The 17,462-nt window shown below is 43.3% G+C and overlaps 1 protein-coding gene across 5 annotated transcripts in view; it reads left to right on the top strand.

The window, feature by feature from the left end:
- The window catches only part of WBP1L (WW domain binding protein 1 like), a 55,185-nt gene that overhangs the window by 17,722 nt on the left and 20,001 nt on the right, over positions 1-17,462 (top strand). Inside the window, exons 2-4 of one of the 5 annotated variants that reach the window (XM_039871333.1) lie at positions 6,705-6,787; positions 6,950-7,143; positions 7,350-7,433. The exons of 2 other annotated variants lie outside the window; for them this stretch is intronic. In XM_039871333.1, coding sequence (XP_039727267.1) covers positions 7,392-7,433 — 42 coding nt within the window. In that variant the 5' untranslated portion in view covers positions 6,705-6,787; positions 6,950-7,143; positions 7,350-7,391. Of the gene's footprint in view, positions 1-2,240; positions 2,406-6,704; positions 6,788-6,949; positions 7,144-7,349; positions 7,434-17,462 lie in introns of those variants that run through there. 2 more of the 5 variants (XM_039871334.1, XM_039871335.1) reach the window with 2 other exon arrangements.

Raw genomic sequence — 17,462 nt, 5'->3', positions numbered from 1 at the left:
GCTAATTAGAAACATTGTCTTAGTAGCATCCATAAAAGAATGATTCATTAGGGGGAAGTCAGGAAGCCTGTGATGTAATTTTGATGATTTAGGTTGAATTTTTATGAAATTATTTTTGGATTTCTAGTAATTTTGTCAAGTCTACTTATTCAGAGATCACTGCTGATGAATATTGTTTAGAAATGAGGAATTTTTCCATAGCCCATCATAGCAAGGGTTCTTGAGTATTTTGCTCATGGCAGTATCCCCAGTGCCTAGAACAATGAGTGCCTGCACACTATGGGTGTTCAGTAGGTGTGGAACACACGAATAGGTACTCTCACGCCATGGTACTCTCTGGAGAACTTCAGGTGCCACTCTTCCTTGTGAGCAGGTAATTTGGGATCAGAGTTGACCATGAAGGGCCGAGGGTGCCTTTTCCTCCAGTTTGGCTGTCAAAGGTAATAATGGTACACGTGTTTTGTGTTGATCGGAGGTTGCCAGAGAACTGACGAAATAAAAGGGGAGAGTGCTGAAAACAGCTTCTTCTGGTGGCAGTGTCTCGATGTCCAGGCTGGTCTATCTGGCAGTTTGGCCTGTAGGTGACAGTGGTAGCAAGGCACGGGATAGAGTGCTTAACCGTCTCTTGAGAATACGTATTTGCCGAAGAATGGCTCCCTGCCCCCCAGACACCTGCAGCAGCAGAAGCGCTTCTCTCTACGTACTCCTCTCTTCTCTTCTCCATAGCAATGGGGCTGAGGTTCATTCTTTTTGTGAGCCTCAAGGAAATGGCTCAGCTGGCTTGGCTCATTCATTTCCTTTTGGGAAAGTCGATGTGACCTTGACCGTCAGTGGGAGACCTGCGGCAAGCACATTGTGTATCTGGCTGGATTCGCTAATGATTGAGAAGTACTTCTGGCAACTGGCCATGCTGTAAATGTTGGGTACTGTTAATTTATTGTCCTAGGTGGTGGTGGTGGGGGGGTGATAGATACTAATTTGCAAGAATCATTTCTGATTTACCTGGGTCATGCCCAAGCACAGTGCTGCTCCCATGGAGGCCCTTGCTAAAAATCACTGAAAGACAATTGTTGCAGAAAATAGAAAGAAAGATGAGATATACTTGCTTTGAGTTATGGAAAATATACTTAATTTGCAGCTTAAGAAATTAGTAGAAGGTAACTTGGGATTTATAAAGTCCTCTGAAGATTGTTCTCCTTGAGGAAAGTCATTTTTGCGAGTCCAAATCCAAACACAGGCTTTTTGTCCTTTGCTAGTGTTGTCTTTGTTAGAGGATTGTGGATTCGCTGTGACCTGCTGTTTCGGGAACAGTGGCCAGATGAGAGCTGGCTTACACCGCTGACTAGGAAAAGTCAGATCAGGACACCAACCCCAGGGCCTTTGCTACTTGGGCACAGCTTGCGGTTAGAGTGCCATTTTCTCCATAAGCTGAGCTTAGGGAAGAAAGCATGACAAACCTAAGGTGGTGAACTTTTCAGAAGCAAGGCTGGGTTTAAATATAGATGCTGTGCTTTACTGGCAACTTTGGAGGCTGCGGTGGGACTTTTTGTACCTTTTGTAAGACAAGTGAGGAAAGATGTTGGCACCTGTATGTGAGCAATTTGTTTATGAAACATAAACTCTCCTGTAGAAGCGAGGGCTTGAGAGGTCAGCGTCGAAGGTAGTGTGTCCTACCTTAGCTGGGGAAGAGGTGACTCTCCACCTGTCTGCAAGTTGCCTCAATCTCTAGAGAAAGTTGAGACAGCCTGGCTTAAAGCACTGTTGTTTATTGAGCACTGACTGGCAGGGGTCGGGGTAGAAAAGTTCTGTGAAACTGACAGTCTCTGTGGGCTTGATTTTCTTTCGAAAGAGGGAGAAACAACACCTTGGGGGCTATAGTGTGCAGTCCTTATTCAGAGAAATGTAGCTCTTTTCTGCTTTAGAGCCTTGGTGGATGTACACCCGAGCCTGCTCAGAGCTGAGTGGAGCTGATGGGAGCGGGGGCCGCCTCTGTCCTCCATTGCAGGCTCCAGCTTTAGGTGAGTCCAGGGCTGGCCATCGTGGGTTTGCAGCACATCCTTCTCAATATTCCACAGCAGCTGTCTGGAGTTTTTTCTGCTGTGCCTGAACTGATGTCATTTCCCCCTTGGCAGACAGCTTCGGCTTTGCTGCGTCTGAGATATGTCACGAGAAGGTGGGGGTGGGTCGGAGCCAGGCGGGGGGAGTAGTGAGGAGAGCAGGAGGGAGAGTGCCTGCTTGGTCCCAAGACTCTGTTTACTGTGTCTGCTTTGCTAAGGAAGGCCGCTTAACTGGGACCTCCAGGGGAAATGCTCATTCTAAGACTTTAACTTTTCCAAGCCTTTTGTTGCAAACGTTAGTGTGGACGATGCTCTTGCAGGATGCCTTTCCTTTTGGGTCTTAGACAGGTAATTGAACTGGTTGTATGTGGATCGGGTCGGGAAGGGAAGAAGGGTGGGAGCTTGTTTATGGTACTACTGCTTTGGGTGGAGGGAACCTTTTAGAAAATGTCTCGCAGTTATAACAGGCCAGCTCCCATACAGAAATTTCCAGTCTCCTCTTGTTTGCTAGTTGCTCCTTACTTCCAGAGCCACCATATTCTTAACCCCCTACATCCCTGAGGTCTCTATGGGACCGTCCTTTCTGATTTTCCATTAAACACCATAAAGCTATTTCCAGAGCTTTATGGAGGAGACAGTTGAGGTGGGAGGCGGGGGAGGGTGAGAGGCAGAGTGGGATTCTTGATCAAAACCCTTTTTCTTCTCCATTTTGATTTAGCTAGTTAGTAGAGATTTTTTTCACAGTCCTCTGGTTCTAAAGAGATTCTAAGTGGGGAGAGGGGAGCTTCTTTTAAAGGGAAAGGCTCCCAAAGTCTTTTTCTTTTTAAGCATGTGGTCAGGGTTATATGGCTGATGGACGTCCTGGACACCTCAGAGGGATAGGGGTGGGATTGGCCACATTTTGGCCCTGCTGACCGATCTTGCAAAGGCAATAGACCCCTGTGGCTGAGACTTGATTGCTTTTCGAACCACCGTTTGAAGTAGGGACACTAGTGTGGGACGAGAAAACAGTAGCGAGTGACCAACTGCTGTCTGCTACGAACACAGCTGTTGCCAACTATTTGTTCCAGGGCTTCTGAGAGTTGGCCATCCCCACCCCCTCTTTGGTCTGAAAGGCTTGTCTGTATCGGAATGCGTAACTGTAACCAGCAGCGGCTGTGCGAGGGGGTGGGGAGGGACACACACCCTCTGCTGCCTGTTCCTGGGTGAGGAAAAGCCACAGATGAGATCAAACCTTAGAGAGTTGCTGCTAGGGACTGCTGGTTTGATTTCTCAGAAGAGTGCTAGGTGAGCAAGTCTTTCTTGGGTTGCCTGAAATTCCTTAAAAGTAAGCTTCTCTGGGAAGCTCCACGCGTTGCTTTACTGCTCTGGTTAATCTTCATTGTTCCTTTGATGCAGAGTGGGGGCTCCATTTGAGCATTTCCTCTGTCGCCCAAGAAAGGCTGTCCTTTTAACCTGTGGGCAGATGAGCCCTGGAAAGGATTTTGAGCAGCGTTGGAAATAGTATGGTTGAAGCAACCCATGCTTTGTCAGATGGCAGAGGAGAGTGCCTGATACAGTGGAAAGAGCAGAGCTTGAGGAGCCGGAAATACCTGCACCCATATCCTGGCTCCCCCAGGGTCTTGAGCAGGCCACCTAACTGCTCCGAACCTCATCTTTGAAATGGAAATAATAAGACCTACTCAGTTATCGGGACGATTTCACAAAAGAATGTATTTAAAATAGCACCTTGGCTGGCTGAGAGTAGGCCTGTAGTAAAAATATAGCTGTTATGCCCACATTCCTAAAGGGGGCAAGACTGCAGGGGCACAGGAAACTGGAAGCTAGAGAGATAGCCTCCTTTTCAGAGTTGGAGGGTGTCGTGGGCAAGAGCTCCTGCACCTGTCATCTGGTTACTACCCATTGTGCCTTGACTGCGAGTTGGGAGGCTGTCACTTACTGTACAAATACACTATTAATCTCATGTATTGAGGAGGGCCTGTGGTCCAGTAACCTCCACTCAGTTAAGTGAGAGGAGGGCTGGTTGTCATGGGGGGCATCTCAGAGGATCAGCAGTACGTGAACCTTGAGCTCATTTTTCTGATCAGTTTCCCGGTAGAAGGCTGAACTAGAGGACCTAAGCGTCTGTGATTCAAGCTTTGCATTTTAAAAAAAAAAACCTTTGAGTATTTTGGTTACATGATTTTGTATATTTCTAGCATTTCTGTGGCTTACAGTGTAACTAACTTATGTTCTTTATTGGACCTATGTCAAAACCTGCCTTCTGAAGATTACTTGATGATAATTCTGTTTTTTAAAAAATGACACAAAAATATATGCTATTAGTGTTTATCATATATAATATGTGTTTTATATATTTTTTCCCTCTTAATTCACATAACTAACAGCTGTGCTTTATATGGTAGTGGGATTCTGTTTCTATAGAAGCGCATGCAGAGGATTACAGAAGTTAAGCCACTTTCCCAAAGTTGCTCAGCTAGTTAGGGAAATGGTAGTTGAAGTGTTTTTTTGGTTTGTTTCTTTTTAACCTTGGTCTTTTGATTAAAAAGCCTGAAAATTCCCTCACTACCCAAACTGCTTTGCCCAATGTCTGTGAGAGTGGAATAGGTTAATGTGTTTTTCCAGTCGGGGTGTCTTTTCTGAAGGTTGTTCCTAAATGGCCCAGGGACCAGATAAGACATTACTTGTCTGTGAACATTTGCATTTTACTCTGTGAAGACTGTCACGCAGACACCATCTACTGAATAATGCCACTGTATGGAGATTTTGAATACTTAATGAATGTGAGCCTGGCACAAAGGATGGAAAGACAAATAAATCTTTACTTCCTGGGAGCTCATACTCTAATGATGGAGTTCTCAAAATGCATACAAATCACCTGGGAGTGAGGCTTATTAAAATGTAAATTCAGTAAATCTTGGGCCTGGGGTCCAGGAATATCCATTTCTATGAAGTTCCCCAGGTGGTTCAGACTCAGTTTCTGGTTGCACTTTGAGAGACTCACTGCGCCACGCCTGCCCCCCCCCCCTTTTGTAGCAAGGAAATAATTACTTAACAATGGTGAGACTAGCTGAGGAATCCCCAGGGACTAGGACTGCAGAGGGCAGGAAGACAACTAAATCAGGTTGGGGGAGGGGAGGTGACATAGAAGGCTTTCATGAGAAGGTGCTATCTGATCTGAATCTTAAAGGATGAGTAGGAGATTACCAGACATATGAGCTGGGGGAAGAGCATTCTAGACAGATCAGGTTGGGAGTGTTTTTGTTTTCTTCTGTGAATGAGAAAGGAAACTGTCATCTGTGAATGTTGGTGTTAAGGACCTTAGCTCACCAAATATTGGTGTCCTTTATGACACAGAAGGAGGAATGCATTAGGGCCCTTCAGTCTAATGAATTGGCATGAATTCAGTGTCTGTAAAGGGCAGATAGACCTGTAGCTTCCAGTGAAGTGTCTTAATTGTCCTTTGCATTATAGAACTACTACAGCCTTGACTAAGGAATAGTCTTTTACTTAAAGGAACTAAAGTTCAGAAGAGAGTCCACTGTTGAACTTTTTGGGAATGGCACCATGTACCAGATTTTAGGTCAAACACAGTTGAGCATGCTGTTCCTTTATTATCTGGCAAGATCAGAAAATGAGTTTCCTGGTTAAGAGAGAATCCATCATGTATACCTAACAGATGGATTACTGATTTCCAGAGAACACAATGGCAATAGAATGTTCTTCTGCCGATTTGAATGAATTCAATTTCCTGTTTGATTCAGAAGCCATCGCTTTTGTAATGCTAGAGGATTCTTATGACCAACATTATCTGAAAAGTTTTGTGCACCTATTCAAGGCATGTTGTGGATACACAGAGGTATAAACCCTCCCTCTGCCCTCAAAGGGTTTACAGTGAGGTGGGGGACACAGAACAAGTACACAGGCAATGGAACATTTGCAGGTGGTCCTGAGTGACGTTAGAGGGAATCAGAGCGCTGCAGGAATTCAGAGGAGCGAAGAGATGGCTTTCTGCAGGTGGCCCTTTCCAGAATCCGATAATCTCAGTTGTTGCACTGTGGGTGTGTGGAAAGACCAGTTGATGATAACTTCTCGTCTATGAAATGCAGGCTAGATCTGTCAAGACAGTATTTTATATCTCGCACCTTGGAATGTTGCCTTTCTCTGTGGAAGGGGCCCACTTGTCCCTTAAGTTGTCCTTACACGATAAAGTGAGATGATCTCTGATACTGGAAATGAGTAGTCTCCAACAAAACTGGGGTGGATCTGGGACCCTCTTGGGCATTTTGCCCTTGCCACATTAGAATTTGTCATGGATAGGGACATAAGGGACTAGCTCCTGGCCCAAGGAGCTGTTTGCATTCTTGAAAGGGGGAGCTGGTACCTACAGGCCCTTGATAGGCCTGATGCTGGATGTCCGGGCAACCAGAGTGTTGAACCTCAGTTACTCCCTGGGCATAGTAAGAGACCTTAGGGTCTTACAAGGACAACACTGAAAATGCTATGGTGATAGCCAGCCTGAAGCTGCAAGGTGGGAGCCATGACTAGGGAGAGGGAAGAGGGAATTTGCCAACTTTTAATTGAACCCCTGAACTGCTGAATATTAGCCAACATTTACATGATACTTTTATTATTTCATCACGACAGCCATCCATGAGGTAGGAGGTCTTATCTCCTTTATACTGTGAGGAAACCGAAACTCAACGAGTTGTCTATTCAGAATCACACAGGTAATGTATGACCCTGGTGGCTCTGGGGCCAGGTCTTCTCAGTGTTGTCCTGCTCATGCATATCGCTCTGGTATGGTACCTGCATCAGAGGCTGCTGCCAGACCTCCTGCAGAGGACCAGGTGTTGACTTCCAGTCACAATTACCCTCCTGTGTGTGTTTAGCCTCTCTCTCCAGGTTCAGGACAAATTAAGCAAGACCTTTCTTGGAAGAAAACTGGCTGTGTATAATGCAGCACACACCAAGGTGACACTGTTTGTACTACCTGAGATTGAAGCCACAATGCTTATCGGAACTGATTTGTAAGAGTCTTGCGACAGCGCCATAAAACACCTCATTTCCCTACTGTCCCCTAAAGGTGAGAAAGGGTGGTTGTTATCTAAGCCCTTTCAGGTGAATTTTTAAACTGCCAACCATCTCTGTTGCAAGAAGCTGCTTTTTTTAGAGGAATGTGGCTTGTTTTTCATCACATTCCTGTTATCAAAGCAAAGAGAAACCAGTAGACTGCACAGTAATTTAGTGGAAAAGAAGATTCTATCTGCTGATTTTGAAACTTTTATCCAGGATGGAGCCAAAGAAAACATTCACTTCCTCCAGTGACATCCCATGAGTTTGATCCACCCCCTCCCACCCCTTTTCCTTGAAGAGGTAAATTTTGGTTCAGAAAAACAGAATAATGTTGGGTTACTTAAAAAACTGGGCTGTTTACTTGAAACTAATAATAAAATAAAATAAAATGCTTAAAATTCCTTCTCTGCCCTAACTCCCTACCAGCCAGATACTAGTTTCTTAACTCCTTGACTCTTCTTGACTCTGTGCTAATTTGTAGTTGAAACAGCCCTGCAGGTTGACTTGCTTTAGCTATTTCTGTGCCCGTCTGTAGCCATTACTTTCCTGGGAAGGACTCAACTGGTCGTGAACCCTGGACCTCACAAAAGCCCTCTGTTGCTGGCTGCTAGAAATGATGGTTCAGTCTTAGATGATTTGCTTGACCTCTCTTGTTCTTTTAGCTGAAACAGAGGTGGAAAACAGTATGCATTTCAGGAGAGAGACAGGCTTTGAGAATGGCTAGAGTGTGAGACAGTGACTGCTCTTCCTGAAAGTGGCTTAGGTTTTGCTGCAACTGCGTCACACATAAGACATTGGTTCCCTTGGGCACTGTGTTAAGGAGGCCAGAATATTTATTATTGTTTGGTTCTCTTGCTTAACACATCCTCTCAGGAGCTTCCACTGAACTGTGACACATGATTTTATTCTTGGTTTCAAATACTGCCCAACTTATCGTGTGGTTATTCATCAAGTGTTTGGAAATCCCTGGTTACCCACCAGGCAGTGGGTTGAATACCTGTGACTTCCCACTCCTCTAGAGTGTGGTGGGGAGGTCCGGGATAGCCTGGGGCAGGCTGCCAACAAAAATAGAATGTGCAATCACTCCCCCGTCTCTGGGTGTAGTTCCAAATTTACGGGCCAGGCTCGGATCGTCCTGGTTTACTGTAAACCTGTCATGACCAGAGAGCCCTAAGTAGGTCTCTCAGTGGTCATGCAAAATCACATCGCTACAGTTTCTTCCTAACGCTTTTAGGCTTTCAAGCACAGGGAACATGGGGCAAGACTAGTTTCTGGGGTTATTTGATGGTCAGTCACCAGGACCAGTACTTTCTGAAGATTTTTTGCACGTCTGATCCTTTGCTAGGGTAGGTGCACTTGAGAGATTGACATCAATCCTGCTTTGGGGGAATTTACAGAGTAGTTGGTGAGCCCAAGAGGCAACAAGGCCCGTTATTAAACAGGCGACAAGACTGAATGGAACATGATTCTGCACTAAACTGTGTGGTATGATTTGATGGGAACAGTGATTCTAAACTAGGGGCAGTTGTGCTCCTGTCTCTAGGGGACGTCGGGTAATGTTTGGACATAGTTAGTTGTCAAAACTAGAGGGGCGGGGTGTTGTGACTGGCACCTATCGTGTAAAGCCAGGGATGCTGCTAATAAACATCCTACAGTATGCAGGACAGACGTCACAACAAAGAATGATCTGGCTCCAAACGTCAGTGGTGCCAAGGTGGACAAACTCTGGGCCAGAAGCTACTGATCTGTGGTGTAGTCCACTCTGCTTAGCAAGCAGTCATAGAAGTCACAGGCCTCAGAGAAGGTGGAATGTTTTGATAAAGAGGAAAGAGGTGTACTTTTTTTTTTTGCTGCTGCATTCTAAGCATTACGTATTAGTTACCTGCCCAGATATTTAGAATTGTGACATCTTGGTCACCCCTAATCAGCAGGTACTATGTCTTGTCAAGGACAGAGAGAGAGTTAATTTTTTATGGTCAATAGATAAGATCCAGCCCTTCTGGAACTAACATTTTATCTCTTTTCATCTGGGTAAGCACTTCCCAGAAGGATAGGCTCTCAGTAGTGTCCAAATAACTATACAGCTTAAAGAACAATTAGGCTCCTTATTTTAATAACAAGCCATATTTCAAGCCAAGAGCCTATTGCTGTGGCAATCTTTAAGTATGAGGCCGTAGATTCAGAACGTTTTTTAAAGTTATTATTCAGAGTCTTTTGGAGATGGAGCCCCTGGATTCTGGAGATTTTTTTTTTTTTTTTTTTAATTTTGTATCTGTTTATAGGGAGACTTCCCCCGTGCCCTCCACCCCCAGTTTTTAAAACAAGTTCTGCCCAGTTTTATTAAAGAAAAAATTTGCATGATTTACTTTTCACCAGTCTGTTCTGGCATGCTTCTAATGCTATCAGAATCACCTGGATCAATGATAGTGTGCATGCTCTGTCATATTTTCCACACTCTGTGCCCAATTCAGTATTATCACCACTGTAGTGAATGAACACCAATCTTGGCCAACATGGCGTAGTACTCTATTTCAGATCTCCTCAAGGCTGGGCAGTTGCTGGCGAGGATGACTAGTTTTGCTTTGCCTCGTCTGATCGTTTCCAGAGCCTGTTTGTACCCCAGCACGTACTTTGCACTTTTCATAACAAGTTGGAGCCTACAGTTGATGAACTCCGGGACTTTTTCATCTTTTTTTGCGGCCACCATTTTCCTGCCTTAGGTGTGGGATGGCCCCCAACCAAGAGCAGCCACCCTATGGAGACCATTTTTAATGTTACCCTTGGTCCTAGGTGGAATTAAACCGTTTCTTTGAATAGTATTGAACTTTTATTGCAATAGATCTCTGATACTGGTCTCTAGATGAACAGGCACACAAAACAAGTCCCATTATTATTTCTTTGGCTCCCAACCAAAGCCTGCTACAGGGGGATAGAACTCCTGAGAAAAAATGGGGTTAAATTTAGGAATTTTGCTTAAAATGAAGAATATGTCCCTGAGACCCCATATATCTGCTCTTCACTGTCAGATAAAACTGTGGTGAATCTCTTTTAAAGCAGATCAACAAATTAACTTGTACCTTCGATATTTCAGATCCCTTTGAAAACTGTTCCTCTTTCTGGGCTAAGCGAGTATTTGATTTGATCAAGAGCCATTTTCAGGATATAACAAAGACTTTGATGATCTAAAATGCAGTCATAGAAAGGCTATTGAACCTAAAGTCAGAAGACCAGGATTTTGACAGCCCCAGTTCTGTCACCTGCAGCCTTAGGCTAAGTGTCAGTTCCTTATCCATAAGATGAGGGTAAACTTTTCCTTTTAACCTAACAGCTAAGTTATTGCAAAGTTCCTCAAAGGTAAAGTCCATATCTTATCTATCTGTTGTTTTTGTTTGTTTATTTTTGTTTTTGTTTGTTTGTTGTTGGGGGTTTTTTTTTTGGTGCCTGTTAGCATCTAGCATGAAAGTTTAGGATAACTGCTAAGCATTAAATTCTTTCTACTCAAATTTGGGCTTTAGCTCTAGAAAACTTGTTTTAAACTGTGTGAGTGCTCTGAACCTCGGGTTCCTATTAAAAGGGGGAATATATAACATAGATAAAAAAGCCCAGCCAAATACTCGATAAACACAGTCGCTGGGCAGAACTTGGTTCTCTCTTTTTTTAATTTATTTTTTATTTTTTACATTTTAGTTTCAAGTATACAGAACATTAGTTAGACAACTATTTATCTTGTAAAAAGATCCCACAATTGTTCCCTCACTCCTGACCCTCCACCTAGCCAACGTATTAATGCTAACTGCATTCCCTATGCCATGCTTCCCATCCCCATGACCATCAGCTACTAATTTGTACTTCTTTAACCCTTCACCCCATTCTCCCAGCTCCCCAAACCCCCTCCCCTCTGTCTGTCTTCAAATTGTCTACTGTATTTGTGAGTCTGTTTTTGAGTAGTTTGTTCTTTTTATTCTTTAGATTCTACATATAAGTGAAATCATAGTGTTTATCTTTCTCTCTCTGTCTTAACTACCTTCTAGTTCCATCAAAGCAATATCTTTTTCCATCCCCTTCCTTTTCATATGTAGGGGTCTTGTTTTCTTATCCTTTCAGCCACTCTATCTTTTGGTTGGAGCACTTAATTCTTTTCTATTTAAGGTACTTATTGATAGGAATGTAGTTGTTACCATTCTTTATTCCTGTTTTTGATACATGTTTTTTCTTCTTAAAGAAGTCCCTTCGACATTTCCTGTAATACTGGCTTGGTGGTGATAAATTCCTTTAGCTTATATTTGTCTGGGAAGCTCTATCTATTCTTCAACTCTAAATGATAGCTTTGCTGGATAAAGTATCCTTGGTTGTTTATCCTAGGTCTTAATCCTGTCGAATGTTTTTGCCAAGCCCTTCTGTCCTGCATAGTTTCTTTTGAGAAATCAGCTGCCAGTCTTATGGGTGTTCCCTTATAAGTAATTATTTGTTTTTCTCTTGCTGCTTTTAATATTCTTTCTTTGTATTTAACTTTTGCCATTTTAATTATAATGTGTCTTGGTATGGGCCTCTTTGGATCCCTGATTTTTGGAATTCTCTAAGCTTCCTGGGGTTTTATGTGCATTTCTTTCACCCGGATAGGGAAGTTTTCCATCATTATTTCTTCAAACAGCTGTTCAACATCTTGATTTTCTTCAGGTATGCCAATCAGATGGATATTTGGAGCTTAAATAGTGTTCCATATCTTCCTTAAATTGTTTTTATAGCCTTCGCATCTTTTTTCTTGCCGTTCTGATTAAGTGTCCTGATTGGCTTCCCTGTCTTCTAGATAGGGTATTTGATCTTCTTCTTTATTCACTTTATTTATTCCTTTGCTTATTCCATTTAATATATCTCTAATCTCAGATAATGTGTTCTTCATTTCAGACTGGTTCCCTTTTATAATTTCCATTTCCATTTTTATGTTTTTTATCTCTTTGTTGAAGTTCTCACTGAATTTATCTACACTTCTCAAAAGTTCATCGAGCATCTTTATAACCAGTGTTTGAACTCTGCATCTATTATATTACTTGACTCCATTATGTCTGGATCTCTGTTCTCTTCTCTCATATAGTTTCTGCTTCTTTGTCTTCCCATTTTGGCTGCCTTTCCGTGTCTGTTTCTATGTACTAAGCAAAGCTCCTAAGTCTCCTGGTCTCAGTGTGGGTTTGTGAAGTAGGTGTCCAGTGGCACAGTCCTTAGCCCAAGCTTGTGCCCTCTGGAGCCACCTGGTAAGATTCAGCAAGCAATCCACAGATGCTGTGTTAATAGTTGCCTCAAAAGGCCACACGAGAAACCAAGGCTGCCCCCAGTGTGAGTCTCAGCGAGGAGCGCCTGACTCGCTGAGGATACACCTGGATGTGGCTTGGGTGGGGCCGTGAGGTGGGGGAGGCAGGATTTCATGGAATCTTCTGGGCAGAGAGACCTCTGTTATCCAGTTTGATGACCTCACGGCTATGGCGGCACAGTGTCTGGTGCACTGGTAGAGGGGTGGGCTCAACAGGGAACAATGGATACCGCCTGGTACTTCTGTACATAGTGAGTCTCTCCTCAGCCCTCACTCCAGCATGTCTCCTTGTAAGTCCCTGGTGCCCCCTGCGCACAGCCAAATCAGCACTGTTGCTCAGAGTGAGCAGGTCTGTCACTGCGAAAATCCATTTGTGGACACGGCCCCTTTAAGAGGTGTCTGCTGCTGCCACAGCCTCGGTCTCACTCAGCCGCTTGGGACTGGGCAGCCCCACATCCTCACCCCATCCTACCTTATGCCATTGCAGAGTGAGTTCTTGGATTTCTCCCTAATTGTATGGCTTGTTCATCCCAGGCGATTTTTCCTTGCTGCTGCTCTTTGTTTCCGTCACAACTTTGATTTGGTCGCCAGAGGGATGAACAGAGCCTCTCTAATCTACGCCATTTTTTTCTTCGGTTCTCTGTCTCTTGAGTGTTGTGGCAGGAGGTTTTCCTGATTCCGCAGAGGTGTTCCCCTCATGCAGGGAAGAGGGACCCTCTTCTTTGTCCAGGCACTTATTTTACGTGTCTTCGGTAAAGTGTTTCTTGAGTCTCAGTGTAGAGAATTCAGATGTCTTCTATTATATTTGGGCCCCTGCATAGTGCCTTAACTTCAGGATGAGGAGATGAAGGAGGTATTACTGAACTTGAGAGCAGGGGGAACTACACAGATGCCCACAGGGGCCAAGCAGGGACATGCTTGAGTCAAGCAGATGGGGTATTGGTCAGTAGGGATTGCAGAGGAGGCTCTGGTGGAGCCAGAGCCCATTCACATCTGTGACCCAGCCTGATGTGGCCCTAAGGCCTTAAAATGTGGCCCTGAATTTTCAGGAGAAACTGGAAATCTGAATTTCTGTACGAATCCTTCTCATTTAAAAATGTTGACAGATAATTCCATTTTCTAAAAAATTGGGAAAAAAAGGTACCACGTGGGCTTAGAACTGATTAGTGAGCCCATTGTGGCCTGAGGGCCACCAGTTTGCAATCCCTGCTTTCAAATAAAGCAGGAGAGGGAGCGATACAACAGGGAAGGAAAGGACTTGCCTCCATGGGATCAACTGTGAACACGAGTCAGCTAAATTGCCTTCCTGCTCTGCTGGAGTGCCACTTGCTCTGTCACATGTTACCTGCCATTTCGTCCTTCACTTCTGCACCAGCCTTTGCTGAAGATGCCACATTTCTCAGTGCATTTATTCTGTGGCAGAAGAGGGATGAGGGATTGCCGGGGGTACCTCAAAGCAGGACTAATTTTCCTTCTAAGTGTCCAGGGGTGAGAGTGGCATATTAACCCAATGTCCTATACACTGCAGCCAGCCAGACCTTGCAGGCCTGCATGCACTAGGACATCGGCAAGTAGCCTTTAATAAAACCATGGAATATGTTGCAACTTCCAGGCTTTGCTCTGGGATTTTCCTACCAGGGTCAAGTGTTTTTTTTTCTGAGTTTGTTATTCAGGTTTCTAATAGCAACACAGGAAATGGATTTTAATTTCTTTGCTGGCTGCTCTGTTTGGGGGCTGTTTAATGAGGATCCAGTTGCAATGCAGCTTTGGCAGCGGCAGTACTAGTATGGATAGGAGGGTACCCAATAAGATGTTTCTTTTTAAAAATTTTACGTTTATGGTGTACTGGATGTATGTTTTTATGGACTGAGGCAGAGAGAGTATAAATGATGTACCTTGATTCTAAGTGGCTACTTTGGGGGGTAACTGCATTGGGATGTTTTTGAGATTCCACACAAAAAATTAGACTTCTACTGTGTCTGTTGGACGTTTATTATAAATGTAGGGCTGTGATTCTCAAACTTGAATATATGTAGGGCATATATCAGGGAAATGTATTTTAAAAGGCAGGTTTTAAAATGTACAGCTAAAACTTACCAGATTTCGTTAACCAACGTCACCATAAAAAATTTTTAAAAATAAATAAAAAATTAAAGACAGGCCTTCAGTCTGCCCCCAGAGGTTCTCAGTCTACGTTCTTAACAGATACTCAGTGATTCTGGGCCAGTGGGAAGCACATCTCTGTGCTGTTGCATTTGCTGTCTACTTTAGGGCAAATTCACTTATTCGTGAGATGCCCTGATTAGTTCTGATTCACTGTGTCGCCCTTCCTGGGATTCTGGAGCCTGTCGGTCTTTGGGAGGAGACTGACAGGATTGTCCCAGGAGGCTTGGGGAGGTTGAAGTAAACAGCCCCCCTCCCTGCAATAGGAGGGCCCCGAACTCTCTTCAGCAGCACACTGCAGCCCGCTCTCAAAGCAGCAGCTGTTTCCATTGGTTCTAGGCTTTTCTTTTCTTTCATCCTTTCTATTCTTTTTTGTTGTTATTGTCCCAGGTTTTTCTCAAGTGTGTCAGTAGCTCAAGTCTTTGACTTTACCCTTAACGATGCTTTACAACTAGCAGGTGAGAGACACTGGCGTTCCTGAACCCAGGGAGGAATCTAGAAGCCTGAAGGGGTAAAAGTACACTGTCAGATTTGAGGAATGAGACTGAATCTTATCAGATTAGATTTACTGGCTTGGTTAGGGGTTAAGTTCCTAGAAATGGCCTGCCCTTATCAGAAAGGATGAAATTGAGCTCCTTTAGCTAGTAAAGCTTAAAGATATAATTATCATATGTAGTATGTGAAAGAGACAAAGTAGCATGTGACCATGCCTACCATCGAAGAAAGAGAGATTAGACTAACAGGTAGAAAGCGATAGGCCAAGACTCTTTTGCTGAACCATTTCATTCCTCTGCCGGGCTCCCTTTCCTTCACCCCCAACTCTCCTGTAACCTTTCCACCCAGTTCAAAATGTGTGCCCTTCAGCAGTTCAACTTATCTTCTTCAGCTTTCCAAACAGCCTTAAAAACCAATAGTATTAGGGGAAAAGTAAGTTTAGCTTCCTCATTGTAAAATATAGGTAAATCCACATTAAAGAATATTTTTTTATGACCGCCTAAAATCATTTTCTAATAGAGGACCTGGAAGTACTGCAATTTCAGAATTTGGAGATTCTGTCTTAGGATAGAACAAAAATAGCTGATTCTGAGTTGCTGGTTGCCTTTTCTCATTTAGCCATTTCAGATCTGTCTTGTTTATGAAAACTTTGTTATCCTCTGGTTACAGAACATTATCCAGATCCGATAGAACTCAGCTCCAGTAGATACGCAGTGCTAGGTCTGCTTTCTGGAAAGCCATTCCTGATTCAAGAATGGAAGAAAAGTTGATTTTTTTGCTTATTCTGCAGTAGCAGCCACAACCTGGGTGGGGAAGGAAGGAAGGATGGAAGGAAGGGAGGGAGGAAGGTGGGAGGGAGGGGAGAGGAGGAGAGGGAGAGGAGGGAGAAGAAAGGAAAAAAAGAAAAAAGGGAGGGGGCCCCAATTTAAAAGTAAATATGATTGTTGCAAAAGTATTTTGATATTTATTCAAATCTAGAGAGAAATTGGCATTATAGTCATCAATGAATTTACAAACTGTGGTTTTTGGATATTATTTTAACTCTTGTACAAAGCATTGTAAGTCTGGCTTCTTCTGAATTCTCAGCCCTTCCTTTCACATTACTCTTCCTGTGGTTCACTGTACTCAGCCACACTAGCCTTCTCCTTGAGCACACCAAGCTTTCCCTGCATTGGTGTTTTTGTGTGCACCTGACAGTCCCTCTGCCTGGAACACTGTTCCCATAGGTTGGCTTTTAAGCTGGCTGCTTCTCATCAGTCAGGGCTCTCCTCAGATGTTACCTTCTCTGGAAAGCCTTTCCTGACCACCCCATCTGAATACTTTTGTCCCGTTATTCTCTGTTATTATCCTTATGAAGCTTATCACCATTTCATATTCTAATTCCGCTTGTTAATTTTCAGTCTTTCTCATTAGAATGTATTAAGATCTTTTTGTCTTTGTTATTCTCCAGTTTCAAACGGTGTGCCCAGATGTGTTTATTATTGTCTGAAAATTTCATATCTTTAATCAGTTCTGGAAATTTTTCAGTTATCTCTTTAAGTATCGCTTCTCCTCCATTCTCTCCTCCCCTTCTTGAGCTTCTTATTTCTCATTTTCCATATACATGTTTTCTCTTAATTGGTAGAAGCCATTTGCTGGATAATTTTCTCGGATCTGTTTTCCAGTTCACTAATTCTCTTTAACTTGGTCTAATTTCTGCCTAACCTATCTGTTGAGTTTTTAATTTCAGTAACTATTTTTCTACAAGTTTTATTTTATTTCTCCCCCAAATCTTCTTGGTCACTGTCTCTTTTTCAGTCTGTTCTTTTCTCATGTTTTTCATTCTTCTGTTTTGGCTGTAATTATTTGAAATATGCTTATATGTTATAATTTAGTCATTCTATCATCATAAGTTGTGTGGAGGGAGTCTTATTATGGCATTTGTTGAGTTTCCCCCGGCTTTTTGTGATGGATTATTTCTGCATAGATTTTTGTTTTTTGCATTGTGAGCTCATCTTCAACAAAGTTCATCGAGAATCCTTCATGCTTAAAGATAGGTGTCTTCAGAGTTTTACATTTCTTCTGCCAGATGTCACAGGGTTAGTTCTGGCCTAGGACCACTTTTAGTGTTAAGTTTTTGGTTTGGGGATTCTCAGACCATGTAGTAGTACAATTCAAATTTCAGATTAGCTTGCAGAAAGGCCTGTGGTTACTGATTAGAGGAGATACTTTTTTGCTCTCAGTTCAGAGCTTTCTTGTTGTCACTCCTTGAGGATCCTTTATGTTGGTGCTCAGTTCCAATTCCCTGTTTCACGTGGGCCCAGGAGCAGTGAATAGCCCCTTTCCAGGGCAACTTGAAAGGCTTGACCTCATTTACCACTGTAGTT

The sequence above is a fragment of the Pteropus medius genome, unplaced genomic scaffold, assembly GCF_902729225.1.
Source record: "Pteropus medius unplaced genomic scaffold, Ma_sr-lr_union100, whole genome shotgun sequence".
Taxonomy (NCBI): Eukaryota; Metazoa; Chordata; class Mammalia; order Chiroptera; family Pteropodidae; genus Pteropus; species Pteropus medius.
This window is presented reverse-complemented; position numbering and strand designations above follow the sequence as displayed.